The 26,125-nt window shown below is 38.7% G+C and overlaps 1 protein-coding gene across 1 annotated transcript; it reads left to right on the plus strand.

Moving 5' to 3' along the window:
* The first annotated feature begins 14,033 nt into the window (after positions 1-14,033).
* On the plus strand, positions 14,034-24,249 carry LOC149819653 (CO(2)-response secreted protease-like). The gene is made up of 10 exons (XM_089983456.1): positions 14,034-14,122; positions 14,215-14,312; positions 14,399-14,554; positions 15,440-15,551; positions 16,189-16,729; positions 18,909-19,009; positions 19,565-19,807; positions 20,496-20,610; positions 22,352-22,565; positions 23,361-24,249. Exons 1-10 carry the CDS (start codon positions 14,034-14,036, stop codon positions 23,915-23,917), a joined length of 2,226 nt encoding a protein of 741 aa, XP_089839582.1. The 3' UTR covers positions 23,918-24,249.
* Positions 24,250-26,125: the final 1,876 nt, after the last annotated feature.

Below are 26,125 nucleotides of genomic sequence, written 5' to 3' on the forward strand. Positions count from 1 at the left end.
GTAATCATCAAAATAGGTGTAAGAAATACCATAGTTTTATAACTAATCTACAGAAAACTCAAGTCTCTTGTATCTTTCATACCACGTTGGTAACATGTGCTTTCGGAATAATACGCCATATGCATCAAAATGAAGATAATATCTATATTGTACTGGGGAATAAGGAGGTCAATATACACAGCTCCCCCCCCCCCCCCCCCCCCTCTACATACACCCCCCCCAAAAAGATGTGAAGCTGATAACCTGCTTTGTCTCCTTCGTGACAATATAACAGTAAATCAAAGGAAAGAGAGAGAGAGATGATTATCAGAGAATGTACCACTTAGGCAGCAGAATAATGCAGCCATTGCAATCTCAAGACTCGGTTAGACAAGATCAAAGAATTATATATACCTTTGCAGTAAAGCTGTCATTGGTTTTTCACCTTTATAGGAGAAAGAGAGACTGGTTCGGAATCTTAGTCGGCAATAGATTTTATGAAATATATTTACTTTGTATTAATTTTCTTATAGCATTAACCGTATGTAATTTTAGAGTTATTAACTTTGTATTATTTTCCTTATTAAACGGTTTTTCTGCAATGTAATTTTAGAGACATTACGTCATACACAACAAAAAGTCCTATTCTGACTCCACGAAAATGTCATATATATAGGATAAAAACCAATCGACCATTTGAGCTCTTAACCTTTATCTTTTTTGTGCTTATCATGGAAGGTATGGGCCTAACCAATTTAGAAATAACACGCCATAGGAAAAGGAGGCCAAGATTTTCCGTTTTAGCATAGGAGTCTTAGAGAGAGAGAGAGAGAGAAGAGAGAGAGAGAGAGAGAGAGAGAGAGAGAGAGTATAAAAGTAACTTTTTTACAATTTTTCCTGTTTTTTTTTTTTGAAAGGCTAGCTGGGGTTAGGCAGACCCCTACCAGTTATACAACGATACCACTGGGTTTTGAACTTGCAACGTCCCAACACAAGGTGACGTGCACTAGCTGCTCCTACCAGACAAGCGGAGGCCCCATTGGTTTTTCCTGCTAAATATTTGCTAAACTGGAATGTACTTACAATCTAATAGAGAATATCAATATCATTTTGGTTTGTTTAGTTGAAAATATGGTTTGGATCATATTTTTCAACAGCTTAAAAAATAGACGACCTACAATGCAACAAAAATTCATGACTCAAAAGAATGCATGATGTGATCCCTAACGAACAAATCACAATGTATGTAACAAGCCAGATTGACTCGACAAAGCTTGAACCCATAATCTCTAACTAGACAATATGTTACGATAGACCGTACAACACATAACCCCCACTTCCTCTAATCATATGTAACCCATCAGACATCAAGCCAACTATGGTTGCCATCTGGACCACCAACCTCACCCTTCGAGCATTATACGGATTACATTGACTCAACCAACCCTAGTCAAGATCTATTTAATTTGACCTAGTATGATCTTCATTGGCTCATGGATCATTTCATGACTGTTAAGTCCAATGTCAATTAGGTGGGTTGGCACCTAAGCACGGCAGGCAAAGTGGATCCAATCAGGACTCCAGATCCATCTAAAGCTCAGCTAGGAAAGTCCGGCAGCTCTTAACCATGTGGTCAAAGTGGACATCCAACCCAATTTCGGCTCAAAGCACATTAGGGCTCGACAACCCAACCAAACCCTTATCAGATTTAGGCTTGGCCTAGGTCTTATCGAGCTCAGATCGGGTCTTACCAGTAACGAGACCTTTGACGTTGTTTGGGCCCAAGAGTGGGACTGGGCTCGATCCTAAAAGCCCGACGGGCTCATTGTGGTCCCAAACCTAAGCCCGGTCTCAAACAGGAACAAGGGAGGTAAAGAGAGGGGCTCCTCATAATGATCGCCGCTGCGGTTTCTTCGTTTTGGGTCGTGGAGAGAGAGAGAGAGAGAGAGAGAGAGAGAGAGAGAGAGAGATGGGTTCCTCATCGATGGATACTGCCAAGCTTCAGCAGCTGCTTGAGGTATCACCCTCCCCTTATTTCTGTATATGTGATGACTCTTTCTTCTTCTTCTTCTTCTTCCTCTTTCTCTCACTATATGTATAACATGGGTTTTACTTGTCACCCAGATAAGATAAGATGTGTGTGTGTGTGTATGTGTGTGTGTGGATTAGGCGTTTAGTTGGTTTATTTCTTATTACACGCTGAATATCTCCTTAACTTATGTAGTTTTTAGTAGAGGAACCTGTGGCCTTTTTGGTTTGAATTAGCTCCATTTCTTTTTTAATCTATAATACTGAATTCCTTGTGTTATTTTCTTTCTTTATTTCCATTAGTTTTTCCTCACTGTTAAATTTCCCCCTTTTGTTGGTGTAATTTATCGCTGGCACATCGAGCCAATGATTTGTGGCCATAAATCCATGTATAACTATCTCCTTGCACACTATGGTTTGAGTTAAATATTAGTTAAAATTCTGCTTTTTGAAGGCTTCCTTCCCATATATACATGAATAGATGTGTTTGTATCATCCTGCTATAAGGTTCGGATATGCTGGATGTTTAGAGTGGAGAGGCTTCCTTTAGAAGAGTAGAACCATTTGGTGCAGGCAATATATGATCAGCTTCTAGTTGAATTATCACAATTATGATGACCGATACAAGCTGTTATTTAGTTCCTGCATCGGCAATTTCTTTTTCCTTAATTTGAAACTCAACTGAAAAACAAATGTGAGACTACATCACACATTGTCCTCGAGCAAAAGGAGCAGTGCCCTTTCTGTATAATAATGTTGTTGGTGTGTTTTGGGAATAAGCCTGTCCGGGACCAGATGGGGCTTGCCTCAGTTATTGGATTGAGGATTGGTGACCTTGACCTATTCCAGGTCAGTAAATAAGCAATCTGGCTGCAACCAATAGATTTATGCCCGATTGCAGCTTGGTCCTGGTCTAATTGCTTAGCATGTCCTACCTGTTGAAGGTCTGATCTAAGAGCCTTTGTAAACTATCTTGGTGATCAGTGGTTGACTGCTTCAGTTTTATAGCAAAAATATGTTGAAGATATAAGATAAAAAGTGGTCATGGACTTGTGGGCATTTCGATACAGGGTCAGATATTGGATAAAGAATGTGAGGCAATGAAAAGTAAGAAATACTATGGAGAGAATAAGGAGGAAGAAGGATATGAGACCCTGAATATGCTTGAAGAATGCATCATCTGGGTTGATGAAAGTTTTGGCAATATATGAGGAAAATGTAACATGTATTTGATGAGCAGCAAAATTTAGGTTTTGTTTCAAGGAAACTGCACTCAGAAAACATTTATGGATTGCTTGATTGGCAAGGTTCTAGCAATAGAAATTCCTTTTCCAGAATATATTTTCATTTGGAGCAAACACTGCAATAGCAGCATGTTACAAAGGGTCATTCATAAGGATAGTCAAGTCATGAGTGAATCCTTTGTGGATTGAACTTTTCCGCTTTCATAACTATGAAAATGGATAACTGCAGCCAAGAGGGTTTGAAGAAAGCTGCACACCTCTTTGGACTTGTATTGTATAGAGATGATCTCAAGATCTGGCTACCATGCTGAAAAATGCGAAAAAAGCCGCAAGCAGTAATTAGACTGAAGAAAAGGTCTTTTATCAGCCATGCTTTTTTATTTATTTTGACTGTTTTATCTATCCCTGCCTATGGGACCTTCCCTTCCACCCTGAATGGCTATCATAGTGTTTTCTACTTTTGCACCCCTACTACATCCGCCTTTATGATATTTGCTATATTTGGTGCATATTGGATATGACACATTGCTTGGCTTTTTTTTTTTACTATATGAGTTTTGCATTTCTGGAGTGCCAGCAAATTAGCAATGGCATATCACTGAGGTCAAAACCCTTGAACCTCTCACATGCCATTTTTCTTCCCTTACAAATGAGATTGGTAGGGGCACATAAGACCTTTTTCAATTTATTCAATCAAAAGAAGCTGCTGGTCCAGTTGAATATGAACACCAACTGAACGACATTGGTTTTTCTCTAACCACTATAGAGAAACCAAATATATATAGGAAACTCCCATTGAAACTCACTCCATCTTTGGAATCAATGAACCACCTAAAAACAATTTAGAGAAAAACCATTCTCAGTTAAGTGTGACCATCCAGTAGGATCTCATTAGCCTGGAGAAGGGATGGACTTAGTTCCTACTTTGGTAATATGGAGCTAGGTGACAATTTAGAGAAATTTACAGAAGGCATCATATCCAAATGAGGAAATAGTTTCACAGTCCCATCCTTTGTTGTTCATTTCCTATTAGTTGGGTCCATAATTGGAGGCTTATTGAGGATGATAGTGTTGCTACGTTGTTGCTCAAATAATAGAGAAAAGGTATCCTAATGGAGTTGGCTAAGGTAACCATATTGCATATCTTAGTTTGTCGTTAGTTTGTGTAGCTTTTTCTTCTTACGTGAAAATAATGGCACTAAGTTTTGTGGAGCAAACTTGAAGTGCCAGCAACATAAGTTTCAATTTCTCATGTCTCATTAAGTGCTTGTTCTAAAATTCCTTCTTTTTTTTTGAAATATTTTTCTAAGCTTCAGGTCTTCTTGATAGGAGCAATCACTTTTCTGCTACTCTTCCTTTATAAATGTGGTGCCTGGACCTTTACCAGTTTCCCCAGTTATCATTAATTCAGTGCAAATATCATGCCTTTTTCATGTTTCCATCGGCACCATATTGCAATCTCTTTTAGCTAGTGTCCTTTTCTCAGCAGCAGTTTCATGTGCCCAAGCAGTTTTATCGTGTTCCATGTTTACGACATTTCAAGTTCTTTTTTTTTAATCTTAATTTTTGATATATTTTAATTTAATTGATCTGTAGCAAGAGAAGCAAAGAGCCATGGTGAATGAAATGGTTGCTAAACTTACTGATTTATGCTGGGACAAGTGCATTACTGGAAGTGTTGGGAGCAGTTTCAGTAGCAGTGAATCCAACTGTCTCAGGAACTGTGCACAGCGTTATGTGGAGCTAAGCATGTTGACAATCCAGCGATTCAAGAACATCCAATAAGTTTAAAATGCAATTTACTTGTCAGTTATTTATAGTAAAATGAGTCAAACACATGCACTACTGCTAGAGAATTGTTATGTTTTATTTATGATTTTATCAAATAGCAGCTCGGTTTTGAGCTTCTTGGTGCTGTGGTCATGTGCTTCATTTTTTTGCATCCAACGGCCAAACACATCGGTGTCATTTTCAGGAGCATTTCACACTGTTTAACATGGAATGCTTGAATGCAAAAATAACCTACATCTATACATTAATTTTTTTATGTAATTTTTGTCTTTTTACAAAGTTGTAGCAAATCATGTACCAAGCCTATTGCTTCTTGCAGTGGAATTCTCACTTGTCTTAGCTGTAGGATCTACTCTACTGGGTTCAGTTGTATTCTGGACAGGATGTAGTGATTCAAATTTTTTTTGTATGCCATGTGCATGTTGTATCTGTTCTAAGATACTCGCAACATCTGTCATGTGATATCAGGTCTGTTCTTCATGTTAAAGTCAAGACACTTATGTGCCACTGTAGCAACAATAGATGCCCCTTTGTTTGTGATGCGGACTCGGAGAACACTGATCCACGATCCAAGATTCAAACAGATCTTGACACACGTGGAAGCTTATACGACAATGAGTTTGAATAGGACTCTGGGAAAACGGAATTTCGGGACTTGTGCACTATGTTTCAACAGATGCGCGACTCGTACAACTTTCTAACGAATATGAAAACACTGGATTCAGACCATCGGTGTTCGTTCCATAGACTCGGGACTGGGATGGACAGACAACTCTATGATAGACTTCTGGACTCTGCGGACAGTCTGTTCGAAGGGGTTTTTGATCTGGCAAACAGTGGAGTTTACGAAAACTCCCAACTGAGAAATCGAAGGTCAAATCCAGACCTTTCCAACGAACTAATATTCAGAATTTTTTGAGTCTTCTACAAGGCTCTACAAATTTTTGAATTCTGAAAAATGGTATGAGTTGATAAAATAACTAAATTTTTCATTATTCGACAACATCAAAGATTGATATTTTTGGGGTACTTAAACGAAGATTCAATTAAAACTCGAAACATGTAAATTGTAGATTTAGGTTCTATCTTTCTACAGAATCAAACAAAACTATTTTTCATGCAGAAAATCTCCAGATAACGAATAAATACCGAATGCCACTAGGAGTGTTCTGAACCAAACTGGTGACAGTGAAGTCCTGTCAGTCGGAGACTTTGACAACACTTTTCAGGAACTCAAACGGCTGATTCACGAAATGGCCTCAACTACAAAGTTGTAGAAAAATGTTTTAGCTTTCCGGAAAGTTAAAGAACGCAAGAATCCGACCAGTATTAAGGTCGATACAGGCGATTCTTCAAATTTGTTTCAGACAACTCAGGATTCAAGAATTTCATAGGTTTTCTTTGTGAAGGTCATACTATATTTGTGAATATCGTATTATATTTGCAGGGGTCTCATCAAATTGTGAAAGTCAAGAACATTCACAACAAGTATTTGTGAGTGCCATACACATTTCTGAGCTCCTTGATGAGTATTTACTTGAGTGAGGTTTACGAGTCATATTTGCAAAGGTCGTATTGCATTTGCGAAAGTTGCATTGTATTTTCAAAAGTTCGTAGAATCTTCTTTTTATTGAAAGGTTGCGAATTTCTTACAATGTACATATATATCTGCGAACTTCAACCGGTTTGCATGTGCAAAGGGCAAAAATATCCTAAGAAGTCAAAGAATCCAAGATTTTGTATATATGAGGGATTTTGCCAAATTGGTAGGTATTTTGAAAAGCATGACATTTTGCTCATTCTTTTTTATGTTTTATTGATAGGTAATTAGGTCTCAAATACCAATCATATCAAAACCTGAACTGAAACCCGAACCAATTATACCAAAACCCATTAACCCATATGAGTACTTTTTTCTGCCACACCCAAACCCAACTCGACTCAAATCAAAATAGGTCTATTAAAGATTCAACCCGATTATACCCGACCTAGTACATACCTGAACCCATTAACCCATATGGGTCCACAACTTCTAACTGCACTCAAACCAGAATTAGATTGGGTCGGGTTTGGGTTTTACTTTTAGACTTGATTCAAAATCAGATATGATAAGACCAGACCCAAACCCGACCCAGTTACACCTCTAAGCTCTACCTTCAAGTAATGATCGCTTTGTGTGATACCTCCATCTATGATACCTGACAAGCGGTCCACGGATTTTCATCCATGCTTGGTCCATGCACATCACTGCAAGGCCACATGACTCACAAGACCAACTGAGCCAAGCCAAACAATGAGCCGGAGTTCGTTGACCAGCTCAAATTTCTTCTGGATACTATAGTCAGTCCCTCTTCTTTGAACCTTGGTCAAGGACTGGTGCTTCTAGGGGCAAAATCGATCCGAGCCTTAGGAGCCCACCTTCACCCTAGGCCCCATGTTCTACATGATTTTTTTTTTTGGAATTTATAAACTGAAGAACCCACACCCAGCACAAAGACCTGGTCTCACTGGCTCAGCCTGTCATACCTACGGTCATCGTGCTAGCAGCGTAAAACTCCGAGGCTAAGACCCCTGCCCTGGGGCTTATGTTACACGTTGGCTTGCGCAGAGGGGTGACGCCCATGGGTATAGAACCTTGACTGCCTGTCTAGCAGCCAAGGCCCACCCCACCACGCCAACCCTTAGGGCATGTTCTACATGAACCTAACCATGAGTGACTTACATCAGCCAACTTGGAGTCTTTTTCCCCTGCTTTTCACCTAGAATTGCTCTAATCCAACTACAATTGTCTAACTCACTAGCAGATTAAGTATGGTGAAAGGACAAAGGCCGCATTTGCGGCAGAACATGCTTGTGAAGCTCTTTTAATATATTAAAAGAAGTTCCCAATTCAAGTCATCGGGCCAGCCCGGCCGGATCTGAGGCCTGTTACGGCATGACAATCCCGATTCAGACCCAGGCGCGCTGAAGGTGGACCAGACTCTTGTTCAAGTTGGGCCTGTGTTTTATCAGGCTGAGACCTAGGTGGGTCAGGTTGGGCTCTTGAAGGCTAACTAGTAACTGGGCTGGGCTCCATTGAGATCGCATTTTGGCCCTATCAAAGAACCTGGCCTGGCCCTTTTACTAGTCCGGTTGAGATGGGCCTGCATCATGTCAGGCTCAGGCTCCAGTAGGCAGCCCAAACCCTGCCCATCTCGACCCACTGCTAGTGATCACCTAAAAAAATGTAGGCTGGAATTTTCAGTTAATATGTTAAATTGTTCTTTACTAAAGTGTCATCTACATTTCTATTTTTTGTCATAAAGAAACATTTAAGTAAACATGAACAGGCACACGCATGCATGCGCACACACCCATCCATATATATATATATATATATATATATATATTGTGATATTTTTTTGAGATTGTCCATAAAAAGATTATCACAATCAAGTTTGCTTGTTGCAAGATCACCATGCAGAAATCTGTTGCGGGCATTGAATGGGATTCAAGGTGAGGAATGTTGGATAAAGTAGGGTTTGTCAATTTTTGATGTATCCAACCCATCAGGTGCACCCAAATTCAACGGGTTGGGTTTGACCTGGACCCAACCCGTACCAAACCTTATAGGGTCACCGTTTGGTGATAAAAAAAGGAGGCCCGATTAGAAACCGGGTCAGACACAAAGGGTCTGATTAGTATATAGAGCTGGGTATGGTTTGTGAAATTTCATACCAGACCCAGGTCCGACCCGAGTTTTGATTAAGACCCATGATTTTTTAATATAAAATGATAAAAAAATATATTATTTTACCGGGGATGAACTGGATCCAGTTCATGTAATTCTTATAGGTTCCGTGTATGGTTTTGCTTATAACAGACCCGATATAAAAAGGGAGAAAGAAAAATACTGCTTACCAGGAAGCATGGATATAGAAAGCAATGCATTAAGTAGAAGCAGAGAATCGAGTGCTAAAAAATAGCATAAAGCGAGGATCCATTTTGTGAGTGATTGTGAAAGCATATGAGAAGCGAAAAAAATATGAAGGAAACAAGGGAGAAACGATTGGGAAGCCAGTGAAAAGCAATATAAATATATATATAACATAAAATTAACACAAAAGAAGGAATAAGTGGGTGGGAAACAAATAAGAAACAAGAGAAAAACTAAGGGAGAAGTGAGTGGGAAGTGATAAGGAAGCGAGGAGGAAACATGCTTCCCATTATATTGAAAGCCAGTGAGAAACGAGTTTTCCCATGCTTCCCCTTCTCCAAGGGAAGCATTGCACTTCCTGCTTTGAAATCACAATTTTAGGGAAGTGCACTTCCCCAGTGATACGGGCAGTTTTTTTTTATAGACAAGCTGGGGTTAGGCAGATCCCCACCAGTTATACATCGATCGTACCATTGGGATTTGAACTTGCAACGTCCCAATACAAGGTAACATGCACTAACAGCTCCTACCAAACAAGCGGAGCCCCCCGTTGGGGCACTTTTCCAGTAACTACGATTCAAACAAAAACAGGATAGAGTTATGCATGGGCCTGGTTTGAACACCTAAACACGATTTAGGCCCCCATACTTCATGGGCAATATGGTGCAGACCTGATTGATTAGCTTAGTGGACCTGCTTTACAAGAGTCTTCACTCCACTTTGGTACGTGAACTCACCAATAGAAACTTGAAGAATGTAGGACAAACATCATATCGTGGCTAACATCAACCAGTATTTCAACTATTTGGGGTTAGCTTTCTTCATTCTTTCCCATCTAGGGCTATAATTTTGATTCATATTACCTCCCACTGCATCCTTTGGAGTCAAGGAGTCTTCCATGACTTGTTAAACACGGCATCCAAGCTCAAACGAAGATAAGACTAAAGCCAATGTATACACCCAGTGACACCTTTGCACCCCACAGGATCCCATGTGAGTTTTCCTTTGTCTATGCCTCTGGTACACTACCTTTGAATAGGCATACTTGTTTCTCAAGAAAGCACCATCCGCTCTTGAACTTTTTGTTTGTCTGTGCCTTGAAGACCACGGTGGGATCAATTTTCCTCATAATTGTGATCATCTGACAAAGAAAGCACATAGAATATGCATTTTCATGATAAATGGAGATAGGGATGCAATAATTGCAATTTCCTAACATCTATGGTTTGGGAAGTCATTGCACGTATCAATAGACTACATGGTTAATTTACCATTGATCCAATGAATGTAAGCATATATAATTCCTTCAAGACCATGGGCTGAGGGTCCAAATTAAATGGCTTTTTGTTAAACACGTTAGAAATTTGATAGATAATGCTTGAAGACATAAATTCTTCTGCCAATTGGAAACAAAAGCATGAAGGACCCTATAATGAGAGTGTTGACCTGTATATGTCACATAGGGAAAGGGGATGGTTCACCTCTTGTCTTCTCTATTAAAATCTGTGTGATAGATATGTTTTTTGGCAAAATGTGATATTTGTGGTTGAATACATATAAATAGACCTTAATTAATATTTTTTGATGCGTAGGTAAGATTTTATAACATAAAATTTAGAAATTTCAGTTGATTTTTGGATCCTTGTAAAATCCTATATCTAAACACCAAAAAAGTTTGATCTAATAATATATTCATATGTTTTCAACTATGGAGATCACATCCATATGGTCAGATTTGCTAAAAAAACATAGGGTGGACCATCCCCTTCCGTCACATATATCGTCAATATTTTCAAAATATTATGTTTTTATCCTGATGTTTTCAACAAAAATGTTGCTTAATTAAATAAGGTAATATATAAGCAGCTTGTATTTTTTCCTTTGCCGTTTCGTAGTTAGTAGCAAGCCGTTTGTCAAGATCAGGGATATTAATGACCAAATTTATTCAAAGATGGGACTGGTAAAAGAGCCAAACGAACCTAACAGGGCTAGTTTACAGCCATATAGCGTTTGGGCTTGGCTCGTGCCAGCCGAGTTCAGCTCAGCTCGTATGGGCCCAAGCCAAACGAGCCTTCTCCCTGGCCTAAAATAAATTTCCTTTATCAAAGGATTCATAGTAAGAATGGAACCCTTGTCTTGTTGGAAACAAGTGTGTACCCAACTACCTAGTTAACATGTGTTTTGAACACATGGTGCATAAAATTCTATATACACTATCTAAATGAGCCTATATGAGTCGAGCCGAGCCGAGCCGAGATGAACACCCTTGTTCATGATCGACTCCGCTATATATGATGAGTGCACTCATGCTCATGCTCGGCTCACCATCCAAACGAACCGAACACTAATGAGGTTGGGATGAGCTGAGTTAAAAGTTGCTTGATTAGTTTACCAGCCCTAATCAGAGATGGAGTTTTCTCTGTATAGTACACAGTTGGTCCTTGATAACATGAAATCTAAAGGATCATGTGAAGGATTTCTATGTCAGAGGGCTACATTTTAATTTCTCACATTTGGTGCCAATATCTCAAGCAAAAGTTTTGTCTCAAGTGGAACGCCCTAAAACAAAGGGTGAAGCAGAAGGCAAAATGTGGAAGGTAGTAAATTGAAAAGTGAAAATAAGCAACAGGAAATTTTGAGCACATGGGAAGGAGAGCATGGTTTTTTTTTTTTTTTTTATGACAGTAACCAAAGATGAGAAAGAAGGAAAACATAGTGAGGCTGGAGTGGTGTTCATGAGGAATAAATGCACTTACTTGCAACTTAAGTCTCCTCTCACCTTAATTTAAGGGAAAGTGGAACCTTTTTAAACTATATATTCTAAGGAGTTAGTTCTAATGTTTTCTGTCTCACCTTTGAATGGAAAAACATCTTGCTTGTCATAAACAAAAGAGAACGATGCTCAACGTAAACTCTATTTTATCAACATGCATGTGTGTGTCTGTGGGGGTGTGAACAAAGAAAAGTTGGTCTAGGAAAACTTTCTCAGTTTATGGTAGATGATACACTGCTTTTTATCACATCAACATCAGACACACCAAATAGGCTGTTTTTTTATTTAATTTTTAAATCAAATATTTTTAGTAACTGGGCACTTTGAATAATGCAAAAAATCCATAGAATATGATTTCATACATATAGTAGTTATTAGGACACATAAAGCCTTTTGAAGTTATAGATAATTGTCAAAAATGTCAGGGCAATCCAAGGTCTTTGGCTTCTAAAAGAAAACAACAAATCGGTATTTGGTTATAAAATTAACACGGTATTTAACCTTATCCAACCAGTAATGAGTTTCAATGCCAAGGATATGGTTGAAGGGTATCCCTTCCATATATCCTACATAGGATATACTGACTAGATACTTTGAGTAAGCAGTTCCTAACAGTTTGACTGCCTCCCCCAATCCTGATTCCTACGTCTGCATATTAACCATGGTATTTAGCAGCACTCTCTCGATCTCTCTTGCTTTGAGATAGGCTTAGGGATGGCAGTGGAGCGGGGGAAAATACGGCCCTGCCCCGCCTCGCCCCGTTTGGATCGGAGATGAAGGACATGAAACGGGGATGGAGGTTAAAATCAAAACAAAAATGGGACCCCGCCTCGCCCCATTTGGACCGGAGAAATAAGATATGAAATGGGGATGGTGGAGATGGAGGTTAAAATCAAAACCCGTGCAAGGATGGAGGGTAAGATTTTGAGATGAGGCGAGGGTGAAGACCTTGTCCCCCGCCCGTGGCACCATCCACTGCCATCCCTAGATAGGCTAAGTTTGGTCTTGGGATCATGTGCAATCACATTGCACAAATGAAATGTGTGGTTGCGCCTGATCACCATGCATCTGCAATTGGGTCCTACTTTGACAGGCTGTACAACCTAAGATAGAGGGTGATCAGGTTGCAGCAGCCCATTGCATTTGTGCGCTGTGATTGCAATTTGCATCTGATAAAGCTGAGTGCGGGACAGGCCCCATTGGATTCGAACCCGAGACCCCCCCTCAATTATGAGGGTGGGACCCCACCATCTGGCCATCTGCTTGGACCCCAAGTGCTAATCATTCCGTCTTAGCCAAATTTAATTTAAACAATGTTGGTGCTTTTTACATCTTTTGCAGCACTTGCTCAAAAGCATCGTGTGCAAGCTGAGTCGTTTGGATAATAGATGCGGCAATATTGTGGCGTCACAATCAAGTCACTTAAGGACTCTTTCATATGGAAAAAAAAAGTAGCTCCTTGGAATAAAATATTTGCACAATGTTTTCGACCAAAAAAACAATAAAAAAAAAAAAAGAAAAAAGCAGTAAAGGAAAAACAGAAAAGAAAAGATCCCCAGTGATGAGGTATCACAAGTCAATTTTCTAACTTAGACTAGTGCAGGGATCTATTCCATACAGCTAATTGAAATTCATTTTGTGCAAAAGTTATTTGTCCACGCATCACGGCTACAAATAAGGCCCTGAAGGTGGCAAAACCAATCTCCCCATTGAAATTCTACACATCTTCCATGGCAAAATCCATGCAACTGTTCTTGATCTTGCTGGTCTTTGCTTCTCTCCTCCTCCATGGAACTTCAAATGGAACACCAAAGGTATCCACTATATATACCCTCCAAACTTCATTATTGATCCTTTTACCCTTCATTTCGATACTCTTTTTTATTAGCAAACAACCACTATGTTAGTATTAGATTAACTACGGGATTAGATCAAATAGAATGGTTGTTCGGATTTCTTAAGGGGGTTCATGATTCAAAAGGAACTTATCTAGCTACTCAATAATTTCACATTTATATTGTAATTGATTGACTAATTGAGGAAGTAAAGGAAAGAATGAAATCAATGAGAGTTGGTTGTCATTAGGAACTTGAGTAACTTTACTTATGCATTTGCATATATTCTGAATTGTGGCTTTTGATCATTTAATCATTCACCCTAGAATGATTTTGTCTTCTATTATTTTTCCTCATCAATTTATAGAAAAAGGAAAATTCTACTGATTCTATCCAATCTTTGATCCATTTGGGTTATTTCATGTTTGTGAATTTTCCTATATATTTGTTAGGCATATATTGTATACATGGGAAGTTCCTTGAGTCACACCAGTGGAATTGAAGGAGGAAATGAGGAAGCAGCTCACTTGAAATTATTAGCATCCATTATTCCGAGGTAAGAAGGTGGCTTTTATATTTAATTGTGTTAAGTTGGCAATAGAAATTCTCGATAATTTTTGTATCTTTATTTTACTTTTCATTATGTAGTGAGGACAGTACAAGGGTGTCACTGATTCATGCCTATAAGCACTCATTTAGAGGATTTGCAGCCATGCTTACAAAGAAAGAAGCTGACATCTTGTCCAGTAATTCTTTTCTCTATTCCTGATGAGATTTCTAGATTTTGGTGCTTAATTATACTGATTTCAAGATATCCTGCTTTTTCTGGCAGAAAATAGTGGAATTGTATCAGTTTTTCCTGATCCAGTTCTTGAATTGCACACAACCCGTTCTTGGGATTTCTTGCAAGCTGAATCCGGTGTGGTTGGGGCAAGGCCTGAGAGTTCACCAGTCAATGGGGATGTAGTAATTGGAATGATCGACACAGGTAGTCCAAAATTGAAAAGAAATGTCTTCCATTTAATTGTGGATGTTTGGTTAAGGAATGGACCTAGTCCAAGATCTATTCATTAAGTTGCTGCACCTATGAATCTTTAGGGCTGTCAATGGGTCGGGTTTGTATCAGGTTCCTGACTTGATCCGAACTCCAATACCATATATATATGGGCATAAAAAATTCTGACCTGAATATATATTATTTGGGTCGACCTGTACCCAACCCGATTAATATATGGGTCGGGTTCAGGTTATGATTTTGTTAGATATCGGGCCCGACCCTGATTGACCAAGTATTCTATGTGCATGTTTTTAGCAAATATACATAATTTAAAAGCTCTTTAACGTTTCAGATTTGGATTGCATTTTCCTGAGCAAACATACCCGGACCTAAAACAGGCTGCTTATTGTTTGGGCCGGGGTGATTGGGTTGAGTGCAACTTGATGGGTCCGATACCCAACCCGTTGAGGGCACTATACTGACTACGAATATGATCATCTGTGGTCCATACATCCATCACCTTGAGCAGTCAGATAGTGCTTCAAAACTACCTGGATCGGATCCAGGTTGATATCTTACTAAAGCCCAATGGACCAGGCCAGTGTTGTATTAAGTAGTTATATTAATGGAATCATGTGGAAAGGGAATGCCCTTACATTGGTCCGGGTTGAGTGGTTTTCAGATGCCGTGTGTGATATTGTGATGAGATTATTGGCAATGGATCCACCAGGTGGGTCCATATCCCCGTTAAGGCATGTCGAGAAAAACCACATCAAGTGCACGTGCATGTGCGAAATATATGCAAAACTATGTTCTTTACACGTGTCTGGATTGTCGCATTCAAGGCTTAATCTATGGATCTTTATTTTGATGTAGGAATTTGGCCCGAATCACCAAGTTTTAACGATGCCGGACTTGGTCCTGTACCAGCGAGATGGAAAGGGACGTGCATGGAAGGGCCTGACTTTAAAGCCTCGAACTGCAACAGGTTTTTATTTTAATAACTCCAAGAAACCACACCCACGCTGGGTAGCATAAAACAGGGAGGCTAGCTAGAATCATAGAGGAAGTCGGGACTGTTGTCAGTGTCCGAGTCTGTCCACGACACAGCACATGGACATGCCACGTGACACACTAAGACAAGTATGAGAATATTTTATAATTTAATTTAGTAGTTTTTATTATATTTTAAATAGTATTATTTATATATACTAAAATATCATGTAATACTTTTTTTATCAATTAAATAATTTAAAAAATATTTGTTCTCGTGTCCTGTTTTTTTCAAAAAATATTTGCAAAATTCATGTACAGCTCGGATTGTGTCCGTGTCTTTGTGACATAGCTGAAAGCAAACAAACCAAACAAGGCCACCGAAGAATTGTAGCTTATGAACTTGGTTCACACATTGCAAGCGATGATGAGTCAAGGCAAGTTGTGCATGTACGACATACCCCTTACTTTGCCTTGACTCTTAATGCACGTTTGGGCGTCGCATCAAACATGGCCAAGTTCATGACTCTCAAGTGTTTCTAGTGCTGAATATCGCAAATTTCTGTTTATACAAAGTCTGCAACTGGTTTCAATGTCATAAGACGTGCAACTCATGCTTGAAACTCGCTTAGGAAGCTGATCGGTGCCCGGTACTACAACCCCTTTAGAGGCGCAAAGCAGCCGGAACCCAACCGGACAGATATTCCGACGAGCTCAGCAAGGGACACCGTAGGCCATGGAACCCATACCGCGTCGACGGCAGCCGGCAGCATAGTGCACAATGCGAGCTATTATGGGCTTGGGCTGGGCACGGCCAAAGGAGGGTCCACAACAAGCAGACTGGCTATTTACAAGGCGTGCTCAGAGGAGGGCTGCTATGGATCAGACCTGCTCAAGGGGATAGATGATGCTGTGAAGGATGGTGTTGACATAATCTCAGTATCGATAGGGGTCAGTTCGGTGTTCCAAACGGATTTTGTTAGCGACCCCATTGCCATAGGTGCCTTCCATGCAACACAGAAGGGGGTCTTGGTGGTGTGCTCTGGTGGGAACGATGGGCCCTTCACATTCAGTGTGGTGAATTCTGCACCGTGGATCTTTACTGTGGGGGCATCAACCATCGACCGAGATTTTCAGTCCACTGTTGTCCTCGGCAATCGGCAAGTTTTTCAGGTCAGGCATCATCATTATAATAAGACTATTTAGTTTTTCATGTTGGAATGCGAAAACCATCCCCAGAATCAGAGACCTAGTCGTAATTACAGTCCGTTGTCCGTTGTCCTGACAGTGTACCTCAAATAAGAGGGAGACACCATGCTTGGCCTTACTGGAAATGGGTGCCCACATTGGAGCTTGAGACCATGTGGACAACCCCTTGTGATCTTTATCACAAGACTAATTTCATTCAAAACTTTTAAATAATACCATAGATATCGCAATAAATTTAAAAAATTTGTTTTTCTTGGAAAAATCTTGATAAAACGTAGGTATAAATGAATTTTAACAATATAATAAAATATATAAAAATAAAATAAAAGTACAAAACTATTGAAAATTAACAATTATATATGAATAACCCGTTAATGTTTCAATAAAATTGTTGCATTGTCGAATTTTTCCAATGATTGTGATTTATTCAAGATCGTCAGCTTTCGAAAATATTATCATTTTGTTGCAGTATTTTCAAAGTATCGCCGAAAATATTTGTCACTGTTCTTTTAACTGCAGACAGCAACTTGGTGAATTAGGACTTAGTAGACTTGTTTCAACTTTCAGCCGTGATTGCGGAATTGTATTCTAATTTAAGAATTAGTGTGGTCTGAACTCGAGATCCAATAAAATTGGATCTATAATTAAGTTTTTTTTAATTATTTTTTAAAAATGTAGTTTTTTTGTGTTCTAACTCAAAAGAGAGTTTTTTCTGCCGTTTTTTTGAAAAAGGTGAGAGTTTAATTTATCAGTTTTTTTTCGTTTGCAAAGATTTTATAAAAAAACGTGTTTTAAATGGAGTTTTGTGTCCCAAAGGAGTTTGGCTTAGTGGTATGGGGCCTAGGCTGATAGGCAGGTGGTCTAGGTTCAAATCCCATGAGTGTCACTCCTTGCATGTAAGCCGAAGCATGGTGACTCCCTGAGGGCGAGGGGTAAGCCCATGGAGGCAGAGTCAGCACAACTAGGTCTCTGATCCTGGGGGTGGTTTTTCCGTGTAAATATAAAAAAAAAATAGAGTTTTGCTAAATGTGGCCCCAACAGATAACCAGGTCAAGTTTACTTGAATCGGATAATTAGTGCCGTCTACTGATCAGACCTGACTTGGATCGGGGGTGGTTTTTCCGTGTAAATATAAAAAAAAAATAGAGTTTTGCTAAATGTGGCCCCAACAGATAACCAGGTCAAGTTTACTTGAATCGGATAAGGTTAGTGCCGTCTACTGATCAGACCTGACTTGGATCCTTACTTCTGAAACTGGATCCTTCTTTGAGATGCTAGCACCTAGATCTGAGTCCAGGTCCAAACCTACATTTTTTCAACTGCTTAACCAGTACCAGATCCATGTCTAGGTTTGGATAGCGAGAACCAGATCCATTAAATCTTTGGACTTTTTTAATAATTTACATGCAACATTTCATGATCTTAATCACATCTTGGTCCATACACTTCTCTGGTCTTGTGGGTCTGACACGACTATCTAATGGGACCTACTTTAATAGGTCGGCACCCTAGCTAATACTATTGGGTTGGTAGTTGGTTTGACTGGATAAGACCCCGCCACTTGACCGGCCTTGACAAGGTGGACCTATATCCAGCTGTGGTTTTAGATCGGTTCAGGTACTTATGTGGGTCAGTACACAGGTTTGGTTGTAGGTCGGGTACATCATATCCACCTAGGCCAATCCACATCGGATTCATTTATTTATTGCATTCTTATAATATGCTATGACTTAGAAGTCTGAATTAATTAATGGATAATGCAGATATGGATTTTTGTTCGGATTTTGAATAACATTTTAATAGAACCATATCTATATCCATGTCAATCCGGCTACTAAATTATGCATCTGTGTCCTATGAAACTATCCAATCCGACCTATATGCTGTGCATTTGGGCTCTCTTGTTCTATTTGTCCAGGTTAAGATTTTGGATCCTTAATTTCTTGGGGAGGATGTTAAATATGGTTTGGACTATTCTCTTATTGCCCAACTCAGTATTTTAGTTGGGCCTAGATCCAAGATCCAGCTTAAGATGGATCTGGACCACTAGCACTAAAAGTGTTTAAAAGGGAGATAAATATAATAAATTGAATTTCAAAGTTAAAAAAGAAAGGAAAGACTGATCTTTTGTTTTCCCTTGCAGGGTTCAGCGATAAATTTCTCAAATCTCACACGTTCGGTGATGCGCCCGTTGGTGTTCGCAGGTGACATCCCGGTTAGCCCCTCCTCACGCTTAGAAGCAAGGTCTCTCTCTCTCTCTCTCTCTCTCTCTCTCTATATATATATATATATATATAACATTAAACTAATTGTGAGTAACATTTGATGGATTCAATATTATTAAAATAACTAAAATATAATTAAAAAGAATGATATTTTTTTAAATGCATGGTTATTTTTTTGTGTTATAGGTTTTTTGAACTTTGAGGAAATTGAAAAGTCAAAACACCTTTTCAAAAAAATTAACTTTACGTAACTGTCAAAGTTACATTTTTTACCTCAAAAATAATATTATATTTTAAAAAATATTATTATTTTAATCATTTTCATAAGGTTGAATTCATATGACTAGTTTAATGTTAAATTAACCCTATATGTATAATATTCAGGAGAAAGTTAATCAACTTTAATCTTTTTACTAATATTTTCTAATTAGCAGTATTAATACAAACAATGGAGTTCATGAACTTGGCTACAATGTTTTAAAGAAGTCAAACTCGTCCCAAGCTTGTATTGTAGACGAATTGCATGCATAGAGGGCAATCTAATGCCTGTGCTTGGGCCTTGTCTATGATATAGGAATTGTTATCCTGGGTCCTTGAATGCGGCCAAGGCAGCTAGGAAAATTGTTGTATGCTTGGAGGATGATCCAATTGTGACTAGAAGGGTGAAGAAACTAGTTGTGGAATCAATTGGAGCCAAAGGGATGATCCTCGTCGACCAGGAATCAAAGTCGTCAGCGTTCGATGCCGGAGATTTTCCATTTACAGAAGTTAGCAGCTCTATGGGAAGCCAGATACTTGCCTACATAAACAGTACCAGGTATGGCACTTCCAGAACCAAGACTTCAAATTGAACTTGACCGAGAAACTGAGCCATTGATACTTTCATTGTCAATGGAACCTGAATTTACTAGTAGTAGAAATAAGTAACCAACTTCTGTGTTCAAAAGCACCCTATGGGGGTGAATGGTCACACTACAGCCTTTCCTTTTGGCGTTTGTGTTATTTATTTTCGAAGGGAAAGTGATGGGAATTTTTTCTGATATATGAGAAAAATTCGAATATTCCCATACCCATAAGAGTGAAGACTTTCATATAAATATAATGATAACATTCTCAAAAATCATTTTCTCCTTATGGACGATAGCTTTAAAAACCCCTAAAAAATATTAAAAAACCCTAATTGAATCGGCTCATTAATTTAGACAGATTTTAATAACAATGGATGATAGCTTTGTTTTTAATATATACTACACCAAGAGACCACCCATAGGATCAAAGACCAAGCTAGTTCTGCCTGTCATGCTTACGATCACTGCCCTGGCAACATAAAACACTGTGGGCTTACCCCTTGCCCTCAGGGAGTCCCCACGCTTCATCCTGCGCAAGGGGGGTAAGCCCATTGTGTAAAACCCCTTTGGTGGGGAGGGGGCGATAATTAAATTGAAGAATGGCTACATTAATTTTTCTATTTCATTTGAATCTCTTTGTATTTCTTGGAATGGCAGGAAGCCTAGAGCCACTATCCTACCAAGTGTTGCTGTGTCTGGTGTGAAGCCAGCACCAGTGGTTGCCTACTTCTCTTCTCGTGGTCCTGGTGGCCTCACCGAGTCCATTCTCAAGGTATGGGTCCCATTCTCCCCCATATGCACTGTTTACGACAGCCAATATCTTGTGAGAAATTGAGAACTTTTCTACTTCTCGCATTTTTAGCTGCAAAATATCTAATGAATAAATAAATTCAAAAAACATATATATATATATAAGAAATAATATAATAAAAACATAAATAAAACCATTCTTTTGGATATACAATAAAAATGTAAATATCATGATAAAATGCGATATTTTAAAAAGCAAAAATATCTCATTATTTTGATCATTTAAAAAACACGCGACTTATTGCAATATTTTGTTACTATGGTTTACATAATACCCACCAGCCATGGCTTTACACTTGGGTGCAGTAAGTTTCTTTCATAGCTAATGTTTGCTACTTTCATTGGTGAGTAACCCCCTAGTAAAAAAACTGTAATATTTTAATTGTTTGTGTTTTTTGTACATCTGACCCTCCATGTGTAATCTACATGTTTGGGACAGTGAAAATCAGTGTTTGACGTGTATGTAAGATTTTGTAGGAGTTAAAAAATCACTCACCTACAATATATATCAGGGTCATGTGTCGCTGAAGGCTCAGATCGAATCCCTCTGCTGAAGGCTCAGATCGAATCCCTCTGCCACATGGGGCGATTGTTGTTCGGGTCTGCCTAACTCAAGCTTTCCTTCAAATAAAAAATCAACTCATAAAATTGTAGTTTATGTTAAAAAATGCAACTTATGGGTCGATTCCTACTATTTTGAGCATGTCAAACACATTCATGTGTCAGATTTGATCTACACAACCTCCCACTATGAGTATATATATATATATATATATATATATATATATATATATATATATATATATATATATGGGGCGGGTGGGGGGGGCTAACATTTGTTAATCTCGACCTCACCATCTAAATGAGCTAGAAAGTGAGTAGTATTGACCCAGTTCAGCCTGATGGATGGATTCAGCATGGTCCAAATGCTAGGAACTGGCTTTTGGATCATATGTTTTCGTCTAAAAAACGTGATTTTATGAGCTGAGAAAATATCGCACATTGTATGACATTGATTTCTATGCTCATAAAATTGTGCCTACACTTCGTAATCGGATGATGTAAGAGCCGTCCTCTACTAACCTAAACATGTAGTTAGTTTCATGAAAAACAATAAAAAAATAAAAAGGAAAACTCATTTGTAGGTAATGTTGACATGAGTAAATGCTAAACCTATATATATATATGTGTGTGTGTGTGTGTGTGTGTGTGTGTGAAAACCTACAAAATGGGCATAGTGCTAAATGAAACGTGCTAATAAATTTTTTTGTATTTTTTTTTTAAATTATGGCCCTATAGATGTATTCAACATGATTGATTCATTCGAAATTGACACTTGGATCATATGTTTTGGATAAGAAAATGGTATTTGGAGTCTCAAAAAATTATGAAAATGGTAGGCTGTTGATTTTTTAAAACCTTATAAAACCAAGCATATAGATCGCATCTGTATGCCAGAATTTCGAAAAAACACTAAAAAAACAATAGCACGTTTTATTTAGCACCATGCTCATCTTGTCGATTTTCACTACTATATATATATATATTAATTGTGTGTGTGTGTTTTATCTAATGTTAAACATTTTATATCAACATTAGTAGCATTCAACTAATTGAAATGATCAAAATAGCTTTAAAATAACTAACATTTTTTAAACATATGGATTAACTCCTATTTCGATTTTCTCTTGGAAAATACACAGCCAGATATTGTAGCTCCAGGAGTTAACATTTTGGCATCTGTAATCCCAACCAATATGACATCAAAAGTTCCAGCGGGGAAGAAACCATCTATCTTTGCAATCAAATCAGGGACATCCATGGCTTGCCCCCATGTGACTGGTGCTGCTGCTTCCATAAAGTCAGCTCACCCTCACTGGACTTCCTCCATGATCAAGTCTGCACTCATGACAACAGGTAGATTCTTTATGATATTGATAACTAATTAGAATGTACTTAGTTGTCGGAGTTAATTTTTGTTAACGCATCTAATTCAAATATTTTCGAAGTTACTGCATTAAAATTGGGAAAGCTTTTGTTCTTTTTTTACATCAAAATCTCTTAATTAGCTTTAACTTTAGTTTACACTTTTAATCAACAATATGGTACGTTGGCACCTTCATGTTCTATTACTGGCATTGGATCCAACTTTCAATGAGTGGGTCTGGTTATGGATTAAGATTTAACTGGAAAAACATGGTAGGGTATATGATTCGACCTTGTTGAAAACTGGATCAGCAGAAAACAATTAAATTGGTTTTCATGTAAAATAGATAATTGGATCAGACGCTGACCCCTATTTCATTATATGTGATCTTGACATGGATCTAATTAAACCCAGCCCTAATTTTGCTGAATCTGACCCGTTTATAAAATGGACATCAGCTCAAAATACCTTCGGCCGGGTTGGATACTTGATCTGGATCTGTCTGACCTCACTTTCACCCTTCGCTGTCATTCAAAAAATTAAAACAAATGATGAAAGCTAAGTAGATTTTTTCTCGCAAGCCGAAGCGTGGCGATTCCCTGGGAGCAAGGGGTGAGCCCACGGTGTTTTACACTGCTAGGACAGTGACCATAAGTACAGCATGCAGAGCCAGCACAGCTAGGCCTCTGTTCCTGGGGGCGGTCTGTCGGTGTATATATATATATTTCAGCTTCTAATTTTGTCTCTATATTTACTTATTCCCTAAGTTGCATGTGTATATGCAGCCTCAGCAATGAACAACATTGGCAAGCAGCTCACAAACACCTCAGGCACCTCTGCTACTCCCCTTGATTTTGGCTCAGGAGAAATGCATCCAATTAGGGCTCTTGATCCTGGATTGGTTTATGAAACACAGTTGGATGAGCACTTCAAATTCCTCTGTTATTATGGATACACACAATCTCAAATGGCATCCATCTCAGGCACCAATTATAGCTGCCCAAGCAATTCATATGAGGGTCTCATATCTAACCTGAACTATCCCTCCATATCAATCAGTAAGCTTGAGAGGCAAAATGCTACCAGAAGAGTCACTAGAACACTGACCAATGTTGGCCCCAGTGTGAATGCCGTTTATACAGCTACTGTGGAAGCTCCCAGTACTTTGAATGTTGAAGTGTTTCCCAAGAAGCTCATCTTTTCTGCCAATGCCACAAGACTGTCATTTGATGCAGTGTTCACTAGTACTAAAGCTGCACAGGTTGGATATGTGTTTGGATTGATAACTTGGTCAGATGGCAAACATGTGGTGAGGACTACAATTGCAGCTAATGTGGTATAACTCAAGGAAATGAATGGAGCAAATACTTCTGACAAATATTGGATGGGGACAAGAATTGACAGAGATTACAATGATGCTGATTTACTGAACTATTTTATATATAAAAATTGAAAAAAAAAAGATAGATGGCTGCGTGAGAAGCAATATACTTTTGTTTACTTTTTTTTTTTTTTGGTCTAACTGGTTGAAAAAATTGTATTAGTTAATTGTTTTGCTTTTTTGTTTGGAACATTTAGAAAATTGTATTCAATGAGTTTCCTTCATTTATTTTGTATCTGCTATCTTTGTAACATCAAATGTGGTTTTGCTCTATTGATCTTATGATTCTTTTTTTCAAAGATGCAGTGCTTGCAGCAAATTGTGACGAAACATATCAACCTTTCATTGTGGTGCATGCTTGGAATCTCTAGCCAAACTCAAGCTTGGGCTGTTCCAGCTGGGCTCAGCTAAGCTCGGGTCAGGTTAAAAATAAAAAGGGTTTGTTTTCCAAGAAACAATGAAAGGAAAACTTCAGGGAACAACATTTTTAACCTCACCTTATGAAACAGGGAGGGCAAACACTACACCAACGCCAATTATTGTAATAGCGTGTAAATAATATTTTATATACAGAGACCTGACAGATCAAAGTTGGAACGGGCCTCAACTGTCAGACGGGACGCCCCTTCAAGGGTGGTTTTCCCATTCTTATGAAAAAAATATGTTTTATATATACATAAAAAATGAGCTTGGAGTTTATGTTCAAGCTTAAGTTCAGCTTGTTTTAAATGGAGGGGTGTCAACGAGTCTGTTTGGTTCGGACCTCGGTGGAACCAGACCTGACATCCATTTTTGGGTATGGTATTCAGTTCAGATCCAGGTCTAATCGGAGACCCACTATAAGAGAAACCATACCTGGATCCGATAAGAACTACATGAACCAGACCCGGGTCATACCCAGTAAAACCATATTTGTTTATCATTTTTACATTGAAAAATTGTGGTTCTTCATCAGAACTTGGGTCTGACCCGGGTCTGGTATAAAATTTCACAAAGTATACCCGGGTTTATGTATTAATTAATGGGACCTTCAGGTCCGAACCCGAGTCTTAATCAGGTCTTCTTATTTATCACCATACCCGGACTTTATAGGGTTTGGTTCGGGTTGAGTCTGGTTAAACCCGAACCATTGACACTCCTATTTAAATGTATTATTTTAAAGATGGAAGTAATAGGAGCCCTGAGGAGTAGGGCTGGTAAACGATTGTCTCGGTTTGGCTCGTCTTTATCTCGTTCGTGTTTGGTTCGTTTAATGACGAGCCAAGCACAAGCTTGTTCGTTATATATAGCTGAGTCAAGTACGAGCAAAGGGTGTTCGTCTCACCGCCGAGGTGGTATCCCATGTGGTATTAAGCAGGGTCCTGTGCCAAGCTGAAGGCCCAGGTTCGAATCCCTCTACCACATGGGGTTAAGAGATATTTGGTAGGGGGTTAAATAATTCAAAGGTTAATAAGGATACAGGATGAACCTTTGCTAAGTCAAAACTTGATAATTCTCTTGGGTGCACAATAAGTTTGCACCGTCATAAGTACCACAAGCTTAGCCAACGGGACCAGGAGTCTGATTGTGAAACATTATGCATATCTAAAAGTGTTGATATTTTATTTGTAAACCTAGAGCTTGCAGACCAAATATTTTAATGGTATGTTCCATTTTACTTTACGGGATTTGGAATATACCGAAAAATATGTTTATTAGTTATTACTACTTAAGGGAGGCTATAGGAGCGAGCTAAGCCAAGTGCTTATTGTTCATTTTTGGCTTGTTGAGCTCCTTTTACAAGTTAGAACGAGATCTCATGAGCCAATGAAGTCGAGCCATAAGTAGAAGTGGGCATTGGATAGGGCAGCTCGCAGGCCGGCACGGCATGCCTGGGCCTATAAATTTAGCCTTGGCTCGGCTTGAATGGGGGTGACAGGGGCTGGCCCGATCGACCCAGATTGAATATATATATATATATATATATATATATATATATAAGAACTAATGGTAAAACCCACTCTCGAATCATCTGATTTTGATGCATCAAGGAGATTTTTTGAATTATTTAAAATCAATAGCTCACAATCTTTATAAATATTCATTCAAAAACTATATTTTTTCATAAAAAATACACGATCCAATGATTTATTTCTAGTAAATTCACCATGCCAAGCACATCCACATGGT

Source organism: Nuphar pumila, chromosome 12 (assembly GCF_984573655.1).
Source record: "Nuphar pumila chromosome 12, dmNupPumi1.hap1.1, whole genome shotgun sequence".
Classification (NCBI taxonomy): Eukaryota; Viridiplantae; Streptophyta; class Magnoliopsida; order Nymphaeales; family Nymphaeaceae; genus Nuphar; species Nuphar pumila.

Excerpts from the sequence above, each read along its gene's own strand:
- LOC149819653 (XM_089983456.1), top strand. The coding sequence starts at position 14,034 with ATGGGAAGTTCCTTGAGTCACACCAGTGGAATTGAAGGAGGAAATGAG. Across the intron at positions 19,010-19,564 it reads TCCTCACGCTTAGAAGCAAG|GAATTGTTATCCTGGGTCCT; the intron begins GTCTCTCTCTCT and ends TCTATGATATAG. Across the intron at positions 19,808-20,495 it reads GCCTACATAAACAGTACCAG|GAAGCCTAGAGCCACTATCC; the intron begins GTATGGCACTTC and ends TTGGAATGGCAG.